This window comes from Monomorium pharaonis, chromosome 9, assembly GCF_013373865.1.
Source record: "Monomorium pharaonis isolate MP-MQ-018 chromosome 9, ASM1337386v2, whole genome shotgun sequence".
Taxonomy (NCBI): domain Eukaryota; kingdom Metazoa; phylum Arthropoda; class Insecta; order Hymenoptera; family Formicidae; genus Monomorium; species Monomorium pharaonis.
In genome coordinates, this window is record NC_050475.1 from 11,711,445 (window position 1) to 11,733,193 (window position 21,749).

General features: G+C 34.8%; 1 protein-coding gene across 1 annotated transcript in view; it reads left to right on the plus strand.

Moving 5' to 3' along the window:
* LOC105832213 overlaps nt 1–21,749 on the plus strand; it is a 275,864-nt gene that overhangs the window by 61,970 nt on the left and 192,145 nt on the right. The window contains 2 exon segments of the mRNA XM_036292296.1: nt 16,048–16,191; nt 18,723–18,867. Of these exon segments, the coding sequence (XP_036148189.1) occupies nt 16,048–16,191; nt 18,723–18,867 (289 nt within the window).

Sequence of the window (21,749 nt, forward strand, 5' to 3'; positions counted from 1 at the left end):
TTTTCAGTATTCTTTTTTTAAGTAACAGTTTTAAGTAAGAGTTATTTTTACAAAGAATATCACCTTGACGAATAAGTCTTAAAATGTACCCTTTACTTGAAACAAGTAAGATTCACTTAAAATAAGCGTCTGTACACACACAAAAATGTGTACTTGAATTGAATAAGTATCATTTATTTTCAATAATTCATAAATTTATATATTACATCCGCACATTTATTGTAAGTTTATCATAAATAAAAAATTTATTCAAAATATATTCTGAATTCTAGTAATTAGTGCTTCAATTAAGAATATTAAAGTTAAAATAAAAATTTGATTTACTTATTACTTTCATTTTTCTTTCCAATTTAATTTTATAATATTTTTCGAGAAAGTATAAATGCTTTTTTAAGTATATGATAATGAGTTTTTCAAAAATTTCTGCTATATATTTTAAGAGTATTATTATTAAGAAAATATTTTTTATTAAAGATAACTGTTATTTAAGATAACTCATAAAAAAATAGTCAATTAACTAATCTCTTTCTTTATTGAAAATAATTATTACTTAATATAAGGAAACAAGTAAATTGTGTATTTGCTTTTTTTGGCAGTAAAATAAATATTTTTTGTGTGTAATATTACAATGTTAAATGTTAAATTTATGCAAAAAAGAGCGCGCAGAAAGACAGTTCCGGGCCACCTAAGTTGTAGCACAGTTCGATGTGTCAGCACGGCTGCTGTTCGTGTTTCCATCGCTGTTTCTGCATCCCATTGCATCACGCAGACGGCCGCAATTACGACTATGATTATTAAGCGTTTCCCGCTTTATAATTTATTATTAAGATATAATAATAAAGAATCAGTATCAATTGTAATTTCCCAAAATAAATTTAGGTCTCATGGAAAAAGAAACGGTAAAAGAATTTGATATTATAGATAGTGGAGTTATAAAGGAACGATCGAGAATTAATCGAGAGAAATAAATTTACGTAGTTCGGTAGATCTTTATTACTACAAGATTTATATTTATAATTTAACATTTGATAAGAAAAAAAAAATTATAAATGATATAAATACCTATTGTAACATCGTAGTTTTCAGTTACATTGCAGAAATGTTGAAACATTGCAAATTATTGCAATATATTATTGTGGAGATATTGCAGGAACATAGAATTGTAACATTTTAGAAGAAATCCTACCAAACACATGTAACGTGCCTGCTAGTTATTTAATACAAAACACCACGTGTTATATTATAATTACATTGTTGAGTGGGAAATTACAACTGACAAGCACGTTATATGTAACTTACAGCAGTATTTCAGAAATGTTTAAAACATGTTTTATAGCTGCTGTTTAAATATTTTTATTTACAACGTGTATATTTATGAGAGCGTCCGAAATGGCCACGCGTAAATTTGACTACGTTCGAAACGACCACGTCCCAAATGGCAACGTTCGGAATAGCCACGTTTGAAACGGCCACCACGTTCGGAATGACTACGAGAAATATTGTACGGAGTTCAATTTGCCCACGTTTGAAACGACCACGTCCGAAACGGCCACGTCCGAAATGGCCACGTTTGGAAAGGCCACGTTCGAAACGGCCACGTTCGAAACGGCCAAGTTCGGAATGGTCACGTTCGGAACGGCCACGTTCGAAACGGCCACGTTCAAAATGGCCACGTATGTTTTACAAAATTTCCAGTACAATGCACACGGGTTAGGGACTTAGACGAGGTGAGTGTGGGAGGGGGGCCGAAGGCCTCCCTTGCATCCCCCCCGTATGTGTGTGGGTGCGTGCAAAGTATTCTCTGCACCACATGGGTTTGTAACTGAAATAAAAATAAATAAATATTCAATAAAAAGTAAATAATTTTTTACACATAGTTATTTCAATATTTTGAAAATTTGTAGCTTTGAAAAAGGCTGATTTATATTTTAATGTTTACAATAAATTTCCGGAATGCTTGCCGAGCATTTCTATGCAAGCATTTGCTCTATAGAGTTCCAGCAATACTATAATATTAATAAATTTATTGCTCTCTAGACTAAATGGAAGTGCTCGGTATGCATTTCGAGCATTTATTACAAGAAAAACTTAAGCAATAAAATTTAAGCAGTAAGCCAATCACAATCAAGAATTTAATATAGTAAAGTAGCAAATTCAAATCTTGTTAATTTCCTTACGTCTTATTGCTTAAGTTTTTCCGGGTGCCACGGCTCTTATTCTACTCGCTTATATATCTCTAACTTTTACTAAAACCTTACGGTTCTAAATGTATATATATTAATCTTGATGAATCGTTTTGATTTTAAATCTTACAATTGTATATATCAACGAAAACTGCTATAGGGTCAAGCTTCGTCTACAATAAGTCGTTAGTCATTGGTCGTAAGAAATTTAACCAATTATGTCCGCTTATTCTTCTCTATGATCAACTGTGATTGGCTAGATTTCTTACGACCAACGATTAACGACTCATTGTAGACGAGGCATAAGTCGCAACGGAAATAATAGGCTTAATAATATCTTCCTTTTGCTAGCATGATTTCGTAGTGCGATACACACTTGATCGAGTGCCAACCAATGTGTGATACAATGTAATGTTGCATGCACGACAAGAGTTGCATCTTAATTTCGTAAAGCCCGTTATTCGAGGTCAAGAAAATTAACTCGTTCAGTGAAAGGCATGTTTCTGGCATGATGAATGTCATTTTCATTCCGTTCTGCTGTCATACGTACGTTTGTTTAAATCTGGGATAAACGAGTACTATGATGAAAGTATCTTGACAACATTAAGTCACAAATGTTATAATTTGCGAATCTTTTGCAAAAAGTTGCTAATACGCGCGCACGCACGCACGCACGCACGCACGCACGCACGCACGCACGCACGCACACACACACATGCATGTGTATTTTATCTTTCTTTCTCTTTTTTTGTGTAAGTCATGTTTTTCCCTAAATATTATAAAATATAGTTTTTATTTTTTGATAGTGAAAACGAAGAATATTTTAAAGATAAATTTGACTAGAGATATCGAGAGAAAAAAGAGAGAAAAAATTAATACAAAAAGAAAATTAATACAGTAAATAGAAAAAAGAAAACCTGAAAAATGTAAGAGAAAGAGAGAGAGAGAGAGAGAGAGAGAGAGAGAGAGAGAGAGAGAGAGAGAGAAAGAGAGAGAGAAAGACAAGAAATAAGGAAGAATATCAGGTAACAACAGAGAACAATATTGCTAATAATGTATTTATATACATATATGAATTTATTTTTATATGTACTACGTACATACCTAACAAAATTACCTTTTAAAAAAAATATTAAGAAAGGCGCCAAATGCTTATGTACGTTCCCAAGAGAAAAACTATTAATACCATAATTACAAAAGAATGTGTGTTGCATAAATATTATTTTATTTGAACTTTGTATTTACATTATATAAATTGTATATTTTGTAGCCACAAAAAATTGACAAACTAAAAACAAAAGTTGAAAAAAGTAATATGGGAAAAGAATATCTACAGGAAATAAATTCTACCAAAAATGTAATAATAATTTGCATACAATGATATATGTCGTAGAGGCAAGTACTATACCACCTCGCATATGGCCAGATTGAAACTATAACATAATTACACAAGAATGCGTGTTGTATAAATATTATTTTATATGATTTTTGTATTTACATTTTATAAATTGTATATTTTATATCACAAAAAATTGACAAATTACAAACCAAAGTTGACAAAAGTAATATAGGAAAAGAAGTTTTACAGGAAATTACAAAGCATGCAGTATCAAGAAGTTATACAGTAGCAAAAAATTTCACTATACTTTTAGTAACTTTTACTAAATTTACTAAAACGATAGTAAATTATCATTATATATAATAATTTTTTATTGCAAAAATATATATACTCTAAATAAGATGCTTAATATTACAAAATGCGTGACATCTGAATAAAATTATCATTTTTGAGAAAAGGTAAAAAAAGGCGCCAAGTGTGTGTATATGCGCCCCTAAGAAAAAAACTATTATATTAAGTAAATTGTCTTACTGTCCTATTGTTTCATTGTCTTTTTTACAAATAATAATATAAAGTAAATGCGCCAATTAATTATCAGAATATTTGTACAAAATTTATTTATTATAACTTTTTATTGGAACATTTAATAATAAACGGGCTTGATGATCAAATAATTAAATGATTAGGATCAACCAACGGGATTATAGTAAAGCAAAAACTTGGCGTGCCTGGCTTGCATTTTTTCTATATTTCCAAGACTCATATGTTATCGATATCAATAAATATACACACAAGAATGAGATTAATGTGGCTTAAGTATTGTTTTACTATTTATCAGTTTTTGCTTTATTATTTGTTATTCCATTTTTAAATAATTTTTTAATAGATTTTATAGAATTTTCCTAAGTCTTTTTTCAAATATACTTGGCTAATTGTATTCGTATTATTTTTGAATACGTTTATGTACTTGACATATGTTTTTTATCTTTGTAAAGTTTTTAATGGATTATTTTTTCATTATTTTATTTTTATAAATAATTTTTATATTGTATAACATTGATGTGTCACTGCGTTTCAACGAGCCGGGCACGTCAAATTTTTGCTTTACTATAATCCGCTTGGTTGATTTTAATCATTTAATTATTTGATCATGAATCCCGTTTATTATTAAATATTTTAATAAAAAATTATAATAAATAAAGGGCATAACGGAATAAGCAGGTGAAATCTGCTCCCGCATTAATCGAGCTCAAATTGATATCATTAGTTGGCACTCTTGAGATGTAAAACTTCCCCAAATATTAGCTACAAAATTGCATTTTTGGGGGAGTTATGGAGGAGAAAAGAAAAATAAAGAAAGTGATTTTTTTCGAAAATGGTTGGACCAATTTTAATGAAAAAAATATGTTGTAAACATCGTTTAGACAAGTTTAAGAAAATTTTAAGTAATTTTTGTGGTTAAAAAAACCCGATAAAAAAATTTTTGAATTTTTAATGAATTTTTTAGAGGGTGATAGTTCTGAGATACCACTTTTATATTTTCACAAAAACATCTCTAGATTTTCTTCTTTAACACATATTTTTTTCAAATTAATGAGAGTGGTGGAACATGGTTAAAAATAATAATTCACACCATGCCACCGTGCCGCGCTCCGCCGCGCGCCGGCTGGGCAACCGGGCCGCGGCGCACGGCGATTGTTATCATGTTGAACTTACATACTAGTTGCAGTGTTGCAATGTTTAGTTGCCAAGAAAAATTATGATATAATAATATAAAGCACATTAAAAAAGCACCCCGGTGATAAATAATGTGAGGGGCGAGGGGACTCACTTTAAAAAAGCACCCCGCTGATAGATAATGTGAGAGGCAAAGGGACTCACTTTAAAAAAGCACCTCGATAATAGATAATGTAGGAGGCGAGGTGACTCACTTTAAAAAAGCACCCCGTTGATAGATAACGTGAGAGGCGAAGGACTCACTTTAAAAAAGCACCCCGATAATAGATACTGTGAGAGGCAAGGGGACTCACTTTAAAAAAGCACACCGATGATAAATAATGTGAGAGGCGAGAGGACTCACATTAAAAAAGCACCCCGATGATAGATCATGTGAGAGGCGAGAGGACTTACTTTAAAAAAGCACCTCGATGATAGATAATGTGAGAAGCGAAGGGACTCACTTTAAAAAAGCACACCGATGATAAATAATGTGAGAGGCAAGGGGACACATTAAAAAAGCACCTCAAACATATTTTTAAAAACGTACTGCAATCTCCTCGTGATAAATTGCCGAAATGATAAGTTTTATAGGCTAACTGCAGACGTCCTGGAAATATTATATGTGTTATTATATTTTATATTATTATATCATAATTTTTCTTGGCAACTAAACATTGCAACACTGCAACTAGTATGTAAGTTCAACATGACAACAATCGCCGTACGCCGCGGCCCAGCCGGCGCGCGGCGAGGAGCGGCACGGTGGCGCAGTGTGAATTATTATTTTTAACCATGTTTCATTACTCCGATTGATTTGAAAAAAATATGTGTTAAAGAAGAAGATCTAGAGATGTTTTCGTGAAAATATAAAAGTTGTATCTCAGAACTATCACTCCCCAAAAAATTCATAAAAAGTTCAAAAATTTTTTTATTGGGTTTTTTTTTATCACAAAAATTACTTAAAATTTTCTTAAACTTGTCTAAACGATGTTTACAACATATATTTTTTTCATTAAAATCGGTCCAACCATTTTCGAAAAAAACCACTTTCTTTATTTTTCTTCCCCCTCCATAACTCCCCCAAAAATGCAATTTTGTAGCTAATATTTGGGGAAGTTTTACATCTCAAGGGTGCCAACTAATGATATCAATTTGAGCTCGATTAGTGCGGGGGCAGATTTCACCTGCTTATTCCGCTATGCCCTTTTGTACAAATATTCTTATAATTGGCGCATTTACTTTATATTATTATTTGTGTAGAAAAGACAATAAAACAATAGGACAGTAAGACAATTTACCTAATATAATAGCTTTTTTTCTTAGGGGCACACACACTTGGCGCCTTTTTTTACCTTTTTTTAAAAAAAGTAATTTTGTTTGGTATGATTAAACTGCAATATGATATCACAAAAACTTAATTTCTAACTTTTCCATTATTTTTACATATACTTACTTATCATTTTTCATGAGTAAAAGTACAATTGTATTTGCATATCGGCGACCATTTGTAGAAAAGATCCGCTTTCGTGAGAATCGTAACAACAATGTGAACACTGTTCATTGACAACAATAAAGAGACGAGAAAGAGTATGATCTAGTTTCCTAAATGCTGACAAGGCATGTGAGAAGACAGATGCAATGCGAGAAAGTTAATGAGAAGCGTAACAATGCGAGAATATTCAGAAAGGGAAGAATGCATATTCTGAATTTTAGCTTGCATTTAATTGTAAATTTGAAGATACTGCACACAGAAAAAACAGTTTTAAATTAAAACTAATACTTTTTATTTGACAGTAATGATTTCACATATAAACAAGAAATATATTGTTATATACTTGCTTATATATGAAATTATTTTACGTATACATAGTTTAATCTTCAAAAAATTTGATAACCTTTTACAAAGATCAACAAAAATGTTATATTTATATTTTAATATTATAAATTATATAAAAGCATAATTGTATAATTGTATAATTGTTTTATATTAATAATAGTGTTAAAAGATTCTAATCGATGATTAAGATATTGTTATTTTTCCTCAGTTTTTTCTTCTCAACGTATAAACATTATTTTTAAATAAGCATGTATTTTTTTTAATATTCAAAATTTTATTATTATAACTTTCCTTAAAATATTAACATTGTTTTCCGCAAATATTAACAAAAAATGTATATCATGTATATCCAATTGTACATTTAATTTTATCAAATTAAAAATAAAAGTAAAATAATTTAGAAAAGTTTTAAGTAAGATATAAAAAAATGTTTAATAATATTTTTAAAAAAATTATTAAAAAACAAGTATTAAAATTTTATAAGAACAATCGAGAGACGCCGCGCTATGTATTTTTTAAATGTAGTTTGATGTCTTCTGATTATTTTTGTAAAATTTTAATACTTGTTTATAAACCTTTTTTTTTAAATATTATTAAATTTTTTTCCTAAATATTATTTCAAACTTTTCTAAAACATTTTATTTTCATTTTTTATTTTTTAACTTTTTTGCAGCAATCGGGAGTTTTTATTTTAAAAAATTTTGGTTATTATTTAGTTTGGGGGAAGAAACTCCGATGATCTTGACCTTGACATATGTTGTTAAAGTTACCCTCCTAAGTAACTTTCAAAAGGTTTTAATTGGCGTTCGTTGTTTATTAATAAAATATTAACGATAAAGTTGTCAATGTAAACGAGGGTAATTATTCACTTACACGAAGCCACCCCCAACTTCAATATCCTTCACATATGTTATCAGGGACATGACCCTGAGTAACTTTTTCTTATAACTTAATCGTCGGTCATTGTTTGTTAAAGAGTTATTAACAAAAGAAGTTTAAAAAATATCCATGTAAAATAGAACAACACACACACACACACACACACACACGCACGCACGCACGCACGCACGCACGCACGCACGCACGCACGCACGCACGCACGCACGCACGCACGCACGCACGCACGCACGCACGCACGCACGCACGCACGCACGCACGCACGCACGCACGCACGCACGCACGCACGCACGCACGCACGCACGCACGCACGCACGCACGCACGCACGCACGCACGCACGCACGCACGCACGCACGCCACGCACGCACGCACGCACGCACGCACGCACGCACGCACGCACGCACGCACACACACACACACACACACACAGAGATTGATTGATTGATTGATTGATCTTTTATTAGCTTTCTCAGCTATTTTCAATACGTATATATACAATTTTATGCTACATCATTAAAAACAAACTCTTTTATTTAAACATTTCTAAACGATTACAATGTTTAACTTCGGGTGGTATTGCGTTATACATTAACACACCCTCATAAAATAAACTTTTTTGCGCGCTTCTTGTTTTTCGAAATTCTATCACAATATCCCCTGTCTGCCTAGTTTCGCGTTCTCCCTCTACTATTCTAAGTCTATTACTAAATTGCTCCGGCATCGTATTATTTAAAATCTTAAAAATAAATATGCACGTGTTGTAATACAGCCTTTGTCTTATGGTCATAAATTGCAACGCTTGGTGCATACATTTAACTTTGGTACGTCTGTCACATTGCAATATGACTCTCATAGCTCTATTTTGCGCTTTTTGGAGCCTACTTAACTGTGTATCTCCCATATCTAATAGTAGCGTCGCACAATACTCAAAGTGAGGTGCTATTATTGTCTTGTATATCGTACATCTAGTGTAAGCCAAGATAAAGTTCCCTATTCTATTTAAAAAACTTATCTTCTTTCCTATTTTCTTTAGCATGTAATCACAGTGACCGCTAAATCTAAGTCTATCATCAATAATTATACCCAAGTACTTTATTACTTCTACACGCTCAATCTCATTTCCATCCAAACATCTCACAGTAGTATTGCCTCTCAATTCTTTTCTTATCCCTCTAACTAACATATATTTTGTTTTCCCCGAATTCATCTTCAGTTTATTAATATTCATCCATTCCTCCACTACGTTAAATGCAATATTCAATTTCCTCTCTACTTCCGCACTACTCTTACTTGTTACATATATTAAGGTATCGTCCGCAAACATTTTTATATTACACATATCCGAGCAAACGTTAACAATATCATTCATATATATTATAAACAACAATGGGCCCAATACCGAACCCTGTGGCACTCCGTATTCCGTAGTCATTATTTTAGACCATCTATCATTAAATTAAACTTGTTGCATTCTATCTTTTAAGTACGACCTACACCATTCTAAAACTGTTCCTGTAATACCATACTGGTATAATTTCTCTAATAATCTTTCTCTATCAATTGTCTCGAAAGCTCGTTTAAGATCTACAAAAATAACTCCTACTATTTGTCTCTCACTAATAATCAATTTCCATTCATCTATAACTGTTTGAATTGCTGTTTCACACGAATAATTTTTTCTGAAGCCCGACTGATGTTCCGTTATGATATTATTACTTTCTAGGTAGACCTCAATTTGCTTTTTAACTATTATCTCTAGTACTTTTTCATATATTGGTAATATATTAATAGGCCTATAATCACTTGCCCTCTTAGGTTTCTCTACTTTTGGTATTGGAATTATCGTGGATGTTTTCCACTCTTTCAAAAAACAACCCTCACTCAATGACATTTATTATATCACAATATTCCTCTTCAATGACACAAGACACCGTTTTTAATATATCGCTAGTTATTCCTTCTTCTGTGCCTTTCTTTTTTAGTAATTCCCTAATAATTATTTTTACTTGTTCTGTCGTAATTGACTCAAATTTTTCTAGCTCTCCCTTCTTTTCAATACAATAAATAGTTCTCTTATTTGTGCTTGTTGTATAATTCTTATCTATAGATTTTATTATGTCTTTAATACTTTGTATATAATATAAATTAAATTTATCAGCTATATCACACTCTATATTATTCTCTAATATTTCAAAATCTATTTTTCCTACAACTTTCGCGCCTATTGGTCCTCCTCTAATAATTTCTTTTAATGATTTCCACATAGTTGTGGGATTGTTACTATTATGATCAATCATATTTTCATAATATTCTTTTTCCTTTATTCTAATTAAATTAACTACTGCATTTCTTTCTATTTTAAATTGTTGCCAGTTTTGTTGTCCGTGCTATCGTACAGTGCTTTTCTATAAGCTTCATCTCTTCTAGTCGTTAACTCTTCTATTTCCTTTGAATACAATTTTTCCCTTCCCATATTTTCGGTATTCTAAAAATTTTCTTCGGTGCTAAGATGTCTAACGCATCTACAATACTATTAATTAAATTCTTTGCCCTTACATTAATATCTAACTCATTAATATCTAAATCATATCCTTTTCCTAAATTACTCTCCACTAGCTTAATAAGCTCATCCGCATTATATCTACTATAATCCCTGCCACTGAATTCTTTATATTTATTTACAGTCTTGTTCGTATTTATCACGACTTTTATCCACGCATGATCCGTTATCTTAGGTTCGTACTTGACTTCTACATTTATATCTTTATTCGCAAAAACTAGATCTATAATTGTTTTACTATTTTCGGTAACTCTCGTTGGTTTATCCACATATTGCTTTATACCTAGACTTTGCATAGTCGTTAGTAGTTTATTTGTATAATAAGAGTCTGTCATACAATCTATATTAAAGTCTCCTAATATTATACACTCTTCTTTTATCGTTAATTCTTCTACTATCTCCTCTAAGAATCCTATAAACTCTCCATGTGACGCACTCGGTGAATGATATATTACCATTAACACTCCTTTAAATAATTTCTCTTTCACTTCTATTGCAACGCACCACACAATTCTTTCTAATTTTTTCAATACTACTATATCATACTTGATATCATCTCTTACATACAGAGCAACCCCTCCTGTATTTCTATTTTCCGCGTCGCATCTAACCACACTGTATCCCGGTACACTTATTTCACTCTCTTCAATTTCCGCAATTAGTCTTGACTCCGACAATGCAATAACTGCCGGATTTAATTTCTTCATAATCTGATGCTGTATCTCGTCCTTATGTGCCATTAAACTTTGCGCATTTGTATACAGTATATGTTCCTCTTCCTTCTGTGATTGCTATTTTGCATCCTCCCAGCCGGCCTTTCTCTTTTCCTCTTGTAGAACTCTTTTGAACGTCGGACATTCCGGGCTCAATGCATCATGGTCATCTTTTATCTTCAAGTTATACGTTTGGTTTTTATACATACGATTTACACATTTCTTCTCATTTGTTGTGCACTCATTTGATTTGTGATTACCTGCACATTTATGGCATGCTTCATTTCGCGTACGGTATTTCGCAAAATGGTGATAGCCCCATTATTTAAAGCATCTCTTAACACTAATATGATTAAATACAGGACATCTTTTCCATCCTATATTTACTTTTCCTTGGCTCAACATTAATTCATGTGTTTTTTCATCTAGTTCAATTATTATGGCGCCTTCTGTTTTACCTCTTCTGTTAGGTTGAGTTTTTAATCTTTTCACTATTCTCATATTATTTTCTTCTTGTGTTCCAAGTTTATTTTGCTTTTTAATGAATCAATTAATTCTTTATCACTCAAGTTCCATTCTTCTTTGTCAATATAAACAATTTTTACTTTCGGCTTTATCTGTAGTGACTCAGTAACTTTAAATTCATCACCCACCTTGCTTTGCACTGTAGTTTTCAATTTTGCCATTTCTTCTCCATTCTCACATCCCAAGATGACTGTACCATTGTTTCCTCTCCTTATTTTCGTTACTCCCATTTCCATATTCTTTATATCTACTTTCTTTTTTATTAACATAGCCGTATCAACATTTTCTTGCTGAACCTTAGGTTTAACAATTATAACATTTTCTTTCTTCTTTTCTTTAACTATCTCACTATAACTCTTCTGTGCTCCTCTTGATGAATTACTAGGTCCAGTGGACAGCATCCTTTTTACTTCTTTTAGCTCTTCTTTGATATTCTTTAACTCATGCTGGATAATTTCCTTTATCATCACTTTAATTTCCTTCTTATATATAGTCTCGTCTTTTATTTCTTTTATTGTTCTTATGAGCCAATCAATTTTTAGGTCCATATTTGCCGATCCACTCGTGCTTGTGCTTGGTCTTCCAGATGCTCCTGCCGATCCGAGCCTATCTCTGTTGCTACTTGCCGTTTTCTTTACTTCTCCAATTTCATTCTCTATCCCAAATTTTGCAAAGGGGCCCTGGCACGGTACTAGTTCATTATTTCTATCATAAATTTTGTGTTTACTAACACAGCCTGGATGGTAAAACAGTTTAACGCATGATTTGCATTGTACTACTTCAGTTTTAATAGCCTTCTTGCATGCCGAACATCGATATTCGGTGTCCTCTTCTATCGTCGACATTTGTGTTCCGCCGCTGTCGATTCGCTACACGTCAGCAGATTCCATCCACGTCAGTGCTTGCTTGTCACAACGTCGTTGATACACATGATTATAGAAATATTATTCAGCTATTCACAGATCTGCCTTTCCCGGCTAGATAACGATTCCTGTTGTCACTGGTCTATAGAACTATCACCACACTAATTTTATACTTTTCTACTGCTCTCTTTTCTTCTCAAAACACTATAAAGACGGAGCGATGTTCGACACGTCTACTTCATTCCAGACCCGCAGAGAGAGAGAGAGAGAGAGAGAGAGAGAGAGAGAGAGAGAGAGAGAGAGAGAGAGAGAGAGAGAGAGAGAAAGAGAGAGAGAGAGAGAGAGAGAGGGGGGGAGGAGCAAATGGGGGAGCCTTCGACCTCCTCCTCCTGCACCCACTCCGTTGGTAAGGATGCTTTGTACAGAAATATGCAAAAGTACGGTACTTTGTTGAGAAAAAACTATGTCACACAAAATTTCCACACAAAATTTGGTACGGAAAGAGAATGTATTTTCAGAAAACGCGAAGGGGCGGAGCCCTTCCCCGTAATTTTTCCTAACTCTAACCCACCAATTTTACGTCGCTATTTGGTTAATGTGAAAACATTGGAAACGAACATCATGGATCTGGTTTCGCGTGAACAAGTGTGACATAGTTATTTCTCAACAAAATACCATATTTTTGTGTATTTCTGTACAAAGCACCCTTACCAACGGATGCAGGAGGAGGAGGTCGAAGGACATGCACTCTCTCTCTCTCTCTCCTCTCTCTCTCTCTCTCTCTCCTCTCTCTCTCTCTCTCCTCTCTCTCATCTCTCTCTCTCTCTCTCTCTCTCTCTCTCGCTCCCTCTCTCTCTCCCGTCCCGCCCGCCCCCCTCCCTCCCTCCCGCCCTCCCCAACCCTCCCTACCCGCCCTCCCTCCCTCCCCTCCCTCCCTCCCTCCCCCCCCCTCCCTCCCTTCCCTCCCGCCCATCCCTCCCCGACCATCCCTCCCTCCCTCCCGCCCTCCCGCCTCCCTCCCCACCCTCCCTCCCTCCCCTGCCCGCCGCCCGCCCTCCGCCCTCCCTCCCTCCTCCCTCCTTCCCCTCCTCCCTCCTCCCTCCTTCCATCCTCCCTCCCGCCCGCCCGCCTCCTCCCTCCTTCCGCCCTCCCTCTCGCCCTCTCTCCTCTCTCTCCTCTCTCTCTCTCTCTCTCTCTCTCTCTCTCTCTCTCTCTCTCTCTCTCTCTCTCTCTCTCTCTCTCTCTCTCTCTCCTCTCCTCTCTCTCTCTCTCTCTCTGTGTGTGTGTGTGTGTGTGTGTGTGTGTGTGTGTGTGTTTTTTGTGTGTGTGTGTGTTCTATTTTACATGGATATTTTTCAAACTTCTTTTATTAATAACTCTTAAACGAACAATAACCGACGATTAAATTACAAAAAAAGTTACTCAGAGTCATGTCCCTGATTACATATGTAAAGGTCATTGAAATCGGGATGGCTTCGTATAAGTGAATAATTACCTAAACGAGTGTTAAATTTATATAATTTGTATATCAGCTAGTGTGAATAGCTTCTTATTCTCATGTTTGTATACTTTCCAAACGAAATGAGATCTATCCACCCGAGGTGAGAAGCTTCCACTTAGACACGGTTCATTTGGACACCGTTTATTTGGACACCGTTCACTTAGATACTGTTTAGTTGGACATTAAAAGAAACGGACGGACACACACACACACACACACACACACACACACACACACCGCGGTTCTCCTCCCGCACCCTCCCCGCCGGTAAAGGTGTCCTAGACAGTTATTTCTTACTGTGTCCAAGTGAATGGTGTCCAAGCGATGGTGTCCAAGTGAACGGTGTCTAAGCGAACGGTGTCCAATAAACGGTGTCAAATAAACGGTGTCCAAATAAACGGTGTCCAAGTGGACCGCTCCACCGAGGTCCTCCCTTTTGCTTACAGTGCGAAATGACGTTTATGTTTGTACTGCAACTAGGATTGGAAAGTAACTCGTTACTTGTAACGCTGTTAACGTTACAGTTATTTTTTTTGTAACGGATTGTTAATGGCGTTACTTTTCTTTTTGTGTAACTGTAATGGTAACGTAGTTACATTTTTTTAGTAACGGTAACGAATTTAATAGTTACTTTTATCGTTACTTTTTGTGGTTTTAATTAAATTTCATATTTATGACATATGTAATTTATATTCAGTCCTCAGTTATTAACCAATTACTTGATGGAATTATTATAACATTTGGTATAACTTTCGTTTCCAATGCGATTGATAGTGACACGTTGAGTAAGGTGTGCTTTTTGCAGAGTAGAATAGAGGATTTGAGAGAGGATCGTGAAAATGAAAGTGAAGGGAAGGGTGAGGAGTGCAAGTGAAGTATTATAAGGGAGGAAAAGGGTCAGGATTAAGAGTCTGTGAGAGAGGAAAAGAAAAGAAAAGAAAAAAAACGGAGAGGAAGGGGTAGAAAGGAGGGTGTATAGGCGAAGAGTAGAGGAGGGAGAAAAGGAAGAGACAGGGATAAGACGTGGAAAGTGGCGTTTTGGAACGTAGCAGGGATAAAAAAATAAAGATAGAGGTTTTTGGGAAAAGTTAAGAGAATGGAGCGAATTCTGTTTAACGGAAACATAGCTGGAGGAGAAGGCCTGGATGAGATGAAAAGGTAAGTTTCCAAAGGGGTATATATATCTGGGGTGCAAGATGGGCATCTTAAAAAAACAGGAAAGAAAGAGCGATGGGAGACATGTTAATGGTGAATAAGAAATTTCCGATTTTGCCTTAACTGGCCGAATCTTTTTTGAGCTTGCTTTAATTGGCCGGATCCTTCCTCGATCTTGCCTTAACTGGCTGGATCTTTTTCGATCTTGCCTTAACTGGCCGAATCTTTTCCGATCTTGCCTTAACTGGTCGGATCTTTTTTAATCTTGCCTTAGATGGTCGGATCTCTCTCCTTTATTTTACGAGATATTTCATATTTTGTATTAAAAAGTATCATGACAAATTTTAAAATATCTTAGGAAATGCTTAACCAAAAAAAGTTTTATTGTAGTGTTTTGGTAACGTCTCGACGTGGGCTAGAAGAATATAGAATAAAAAATAGGGAGTTTCATTTAAAAAATTCAAGATTTTACTGTTATTATTTCATCGTTTCACTGTTATTGTAATATAAAATTTTTGAGATTACTGTTTTATCTGTTATTTAATTTTTATAAAAAATTTTATCAGGTTTTAAAATATTAAGTTAATGTAAAAAATTTTTATTATTTTTGCATCGACCTAATAGCGGTAAATGCACTTCACAAAATTTGTTTATCATTGCGTTTTTGTAATAGTACCATTGTAAATAAAAGAATAATTGATTTTTATTCATTTTACATAACAATTTTAATTGGTTATCAATTATATTGTTTCAGCAATAGAGAGAAGAGGCCATTCAATATGGTTCTTACTGTGACCGAAGATACTCCGGTAGATATGTTGACCGGAAGTATGGAACTTCTAGTCCAGTTACCTCGCAATCATAATTTTCATACGCAGAGAATCACAGTATTAAGAAGGTATATTTGCAAAAGCTATAAAATTAATTAAAAGACAAGATTTCTTTCTAATTACATTCAAAAAAGAATCTTTAAATATTCAACTTTAAACGTTTTAGATCTAAACATCGTTTAAAACTTGATATACTTGTCGGCACAAAGCACAAGATAAGACGCGATAAAGAACTCTCGTTCAAATTATTAGAGGAGAACTATATTTCACGTCTACAGTCTAAAGAAAAAATTACATAAAAGATATTCTGATTCTTGGTATTCCTCGTTATTTATGCCCATTTATATTGCCGTATATGACTCGCGAAAATATATTATAGAAAGATTGAAACAGTACATTTCGATATCTGTAATATTTAATACGCAAAAGTCGAAATTAAATATATTACATATTAAAATTAAAACATTTTTAAGAATTAAAAAGAAACGAGTGAAGCCCGATTGCGCACATAAACGTTTAGACACAGTAGTATTTTCCGATTGCACACAGTCCCGATAGGACACGGACTCGATTGGACACCGTCCCAATTGCATACCGTCCCGATCGGACACAGACCCTATTGGACACAACAGCGATCGAATACATAACGTTTGAATTGGACACCGAATCAATTGCACAGGGACCTGATTGCACACGACCAGTTTGTACACGAACTCGATTACACACGAACCCGATTGCGCACCGACCCGTTTGTACACGACCCGATTGCACACGATACGATTCTGCATCGCAGAATAATGCAAAAACAACCTAGATAGCACAGAAAATTTAGCATAAATTTTCATAAACATTTTACGAATTTATTTTTAAAAAATATTTTTTAAAAATTATATAATCATTTTTCATAAATCATTTAGAAATAGTACAAAAATTATTATTAATAATATATAAAATATATTTTTAAAATGTACTGAAAAATATTTATGGTATATAAACTCAAAATATTTTTTATATTTATAGATTATAATAGCATAAATATTTATTTTTAATATTTTCATAAATATTTATCATAATTTTTTTATACTTGGCAAACTCAAACATAAAAATATGAACAAAATATTTATTATAAATATTTTTCTTCTTTATACATATTTTATAGTCGCAAACCCATGTGGTGCAGATAATGCTTTGTGCGCACGCGCGCGCGCGTATACACACACACACACACACACACACACACACACACACACACGGGGGGGGGCAAGGCGGCTTCGCCCCCCCTGCACCCACCCGTCCAAGTCGCTAACCCATGTACTATCTGCAATGCGGAATCGTATCGTGTGTAATCGAATCCGTGTGCAAACGGGTCGGTGCACAATCGGGTCCGTGCGCAATCGGGTCCGTGTGCAATCGGGTCCGTGTGCAAACGGGTCTGTGTCCAATCGTTTATGTGCGCAAGCGGGACAAACCCGGCCTTCAGGCACAAGATTAATTTACACACATAATAAATATTTATCCAGGGTTGGAAAAATTATTTTATAAAAGTAACTAGTTACAGTTACAGTTTTTTCATTGAAAAAATAATTACAATTGTACTATAACTAATTATAGTTATAAGTTATCGATTTTGAAAAATAACTTGTTATAATTACAGTTACGAAAAAAATAACGAGTCGTTACTTTTCAGTTACTTTTTTCTTAAATAATTGTATATTATTTTAAATATAAAAAATAAGAATCTTACATTTTATGCTTTACTAACTGTAGTATATTATGTGTTTAATTATGTGTTTTAACAAGTTATTTTATGTACACTAAATGAAAACTTTGTAAAGGTAAAACTCTAAGTCGTATATTACTGTTATCAGAGTTAAATGAAATATAACGATACATTGGCTGTCATACATTGATTAATTTTTTTTTGTTACAAAATTTTTATAAAAAGTTTTATGGAACTTAATTTTATAGAACTTGATATTCAAATATATCATCATTAAGATTACCTCTTTGTGACGTCATTATAGAGCCACTGATGCTAAATGTATTCCACAGATGCAGAACTCCGAATGTCTGTGTTATACTTAATAAAAAGTTTCTTAATTGCAATGTAATTATTTAGCATATTAATACTGGAATTAAATGATTTTAAGAACTGATACAATTCCTCTTGTGTAAACTCGACTTTTTCCGGTTAATGATTAAAAAATTTAGCGCATGTTCCATAAAAAGTAACTATTAAAGTAAGTATCGAAATAGTTATTAGTTACTAAAAAAATGTACCTGCGTTAAGTTACAGTTGCAGATGGAGAAAAGTAACAAAGTTAAATTATTAGTTACTAATAAAAGTAACTGTAACTTTAACTTCGTTATAAGTAACTTGTTAGTTCCCAACTCTGATAAATATCAAAATTAAATTCGTATGAATATGAATTGATATATCAAAGCATGTATATAAGCATACGCTATGCATATACATATATCAATTTATATGTATGTATAAAGCACGGACGTGTATGTGTGAGTGTGTATATGTATGCGTGATTGTGTTTGTCAATATATTTTTGAATTAAATGAGACGCATTAACGCAATTATTTGCAGCACTCCAATGATGGACCTTCTGGTGCAGATTGCAACGGCCCACAAATTAACAGCTTCAAGTTATACCTTGCAAGCGATTGGTGAACGTGACTTGTTATTACCTCATCACCCGAATACTCCTATAGGAGCACTGGACGCCCTTCAGGTATCACATTAACTCATCAGTTTCTATCTACAAAGGCAATATATTATTTCTTAAATACACTACTACAAAAAAATGGGGAACACTTTTTGTATACCGAAAATTTAGGCTATTTTCAAATTACTGGAACTCAGCAAAAAATCATCGCAAAAACAAAATCCAAAAAGCGTTTTAAAGCTTGAAACTTCTTCTTTCAAACGCTTTTTGGCGATTTTAGTTATCTTTTTTTCACCAACGTGGCACAATGATAAAGCTTGACCCGTACACTTTTGAGTGCTGTTATTAATTTTTTTACAGATTTACTTTTTCTAACAAATCGCGTTTAAAGAATACATAAAAAATATTTTACGGTTTTCATTTAGTTCAATGTACTATTGTGAAGAAAGATTCAATCACATCGCTAAAGCAAAGTTTTATAGTACGATTACTCCCCAATAATAAACACTAACGTTCATGGAATAAAACATTTTTATTCCACGTGTTTATCATTCTTGGAATTGCTGAAATTGCTTACAACGTTTTTTCAACAATTTTTCTACACACTTTTAACCAAGTTACAAAGTTAACCTTACTTTTTTTTTAAATGACGCTTACCACCGGCATTACCGTTATCCAATGTGCACCACGTGAAGGTTGTCGGATTTTGCACATCACGCGCGCGCGTGTATGTGTGTGTTGCACAGCAGAGATAAGGACCCCGCAATCCGTTACTTCCGCAGTATTTTGAAACTCCAAACCTTCTCTGCTATATGCGTGTGAGTGCGTGTGTATGTGTGTGTATGGTTTGTGTGTCGTGTGTGTCGTGTGTGTGTGTGTGTGTGTGTGTGTGTGTGTTAGTGTGTGTGAAGGCAGGGGGCGTTTTCGATATTGTGTGTTACCTCCTCTCTGATCAATTACTGCTTGTAAACGTTCTCGCATGTTTATGCAGCTCTTAATAAAGTCTTGCGAAATTTCATGCCAAATTTGTCTAAGCGTTTCTCTCAACTTATATAAATTTCTTAGCTATTCCTCGCGACTTCTTAAATGTCGTTTCATCTTGTTTCAAACGTGTTCAATTGGATTTAAGTCTGGACTATTGGCAGGATCCAGCAATGTAATATTTTGTCGCTCAAGAAACCATCTAGTTACATTTGCGGTATGAAGATGAGCGTTGTCCTGCACAAACACAAAATTTGGATGCGATAAACGTAGAGGCATATGTAAGGTCAAAGAATTTCATTCATGTATCAAACACTTGTGATTGTAGGAGGTGGCAGAATCACTAATTCAGTTCGTTCTGTCTTTGAAATAAACCCTCACACCATCTCAGAATCACCGTTATGGGTGGGAGTATCCCGTTTGGACACGGTTCGATTGGACACGCACGATTGGACACGGCACGATTTGACACCGCACGATTAGGGACACACACACACACACACACACACACATTTACATGTGTTTGCAGATTTCCAATACAATTTACATGTGTTAGTGACTTGCACGGGGTGGGTGCGGGAGAGGAAGCCGGAGGCCCTCCCCTTGCATTCCCTCCTGTGTGTGTGTGTGTGTTGCGCGCGCGCGAGCGCAAAGCATTCTCTGCACCACATAGGTTTGCAACTTTCCACGCAAAACGAGATGCTTGTAAAAATATGTATATAAACGTTTGAAATTCACTTTTTTTTCTGGCAAAGCGAAGCTTTTTTCTGCTAGATGTTTCTAAGGTTAGATAATCTGTCATATGATATATTATTGTTTTTTACTAGAAGACTGTGCGGTGTCCAATAATGCGGTATCCAATCGTGTGGTGTCCAATCGTGCGGTGTCCAATAGTGCCGTGTCCAATTGTGCCGTGTCCAATTGTGCGTGTCCAATTGCGCGTGTCCAATCGACCTGTGTCCAATCGTTAGGTGTTCAAAAGGAGGTCACCCGTTATGGGTTCGTACTGGCACAACGCAGTGCCGACTATAGTGTTTATTTCCTCAACGCTAAGTGTACGAGTATCATTACTGTAAAGACAGAAACGCGATTCATCAGAAAAGTTCACATTTTTCCATTTTCTCGTCGCCCAATTGGGAGCGTCCTAAACACGCACAGTAATAAACGGACACAGCAGGCTGAGTGAAACGGATACAGTAACAAACGGACACAAACTAAACGGACACAGTGCGAAACCGACACAGACCAAATGCGCACAGACTAAATGCACACAGACCAAATGCGCACGGACCAAATACGCACAGACCAAACGGACACAGTAACAAACGTACACAGTAATGAACGGACACAGTAACAAACGGACACAGTAACAAACGGACACAGTAATAAACGGACACGGTAACAAACGGACACAGTAACAAACGGACATAGTAACAAACGGACACAGACCAAATGCGCACGGACCAAATGCGCACAGACCAAACGGACACAGTAACAAACGTACACAGTAATGAACGGACACAGTAACAAACGGACACAGTAACAAACGGACACGGTAACAAACGGACACAGTAATAAACGCACACAGTAACAAACGGACACAGTAATAAACGGACACGGTAACAAACGGACACAGTAACAAACGGACATAGTAACAAACGGACACAGACCAAATGCGCACGGACCAAATGCGCACAGACCAAACGGACACAGTAACAAACGTACACAGTAATGAACGGACACAGTAACAAACGGACACAGTAACAAACGGACATAGTAACAAACGGACACAGACCAAATGCGCACGGACCAAATGCGCACAGACCAAACGGACACAGTAACAAACGTACACAGTAATGAACGGACACAGTAACAAACGGACACAGTAACAAACGGACACGGTAACAAACGGACACAGTAATAAACGCACACAATAACAAACAGACACAGTAATAAACGGACACGGT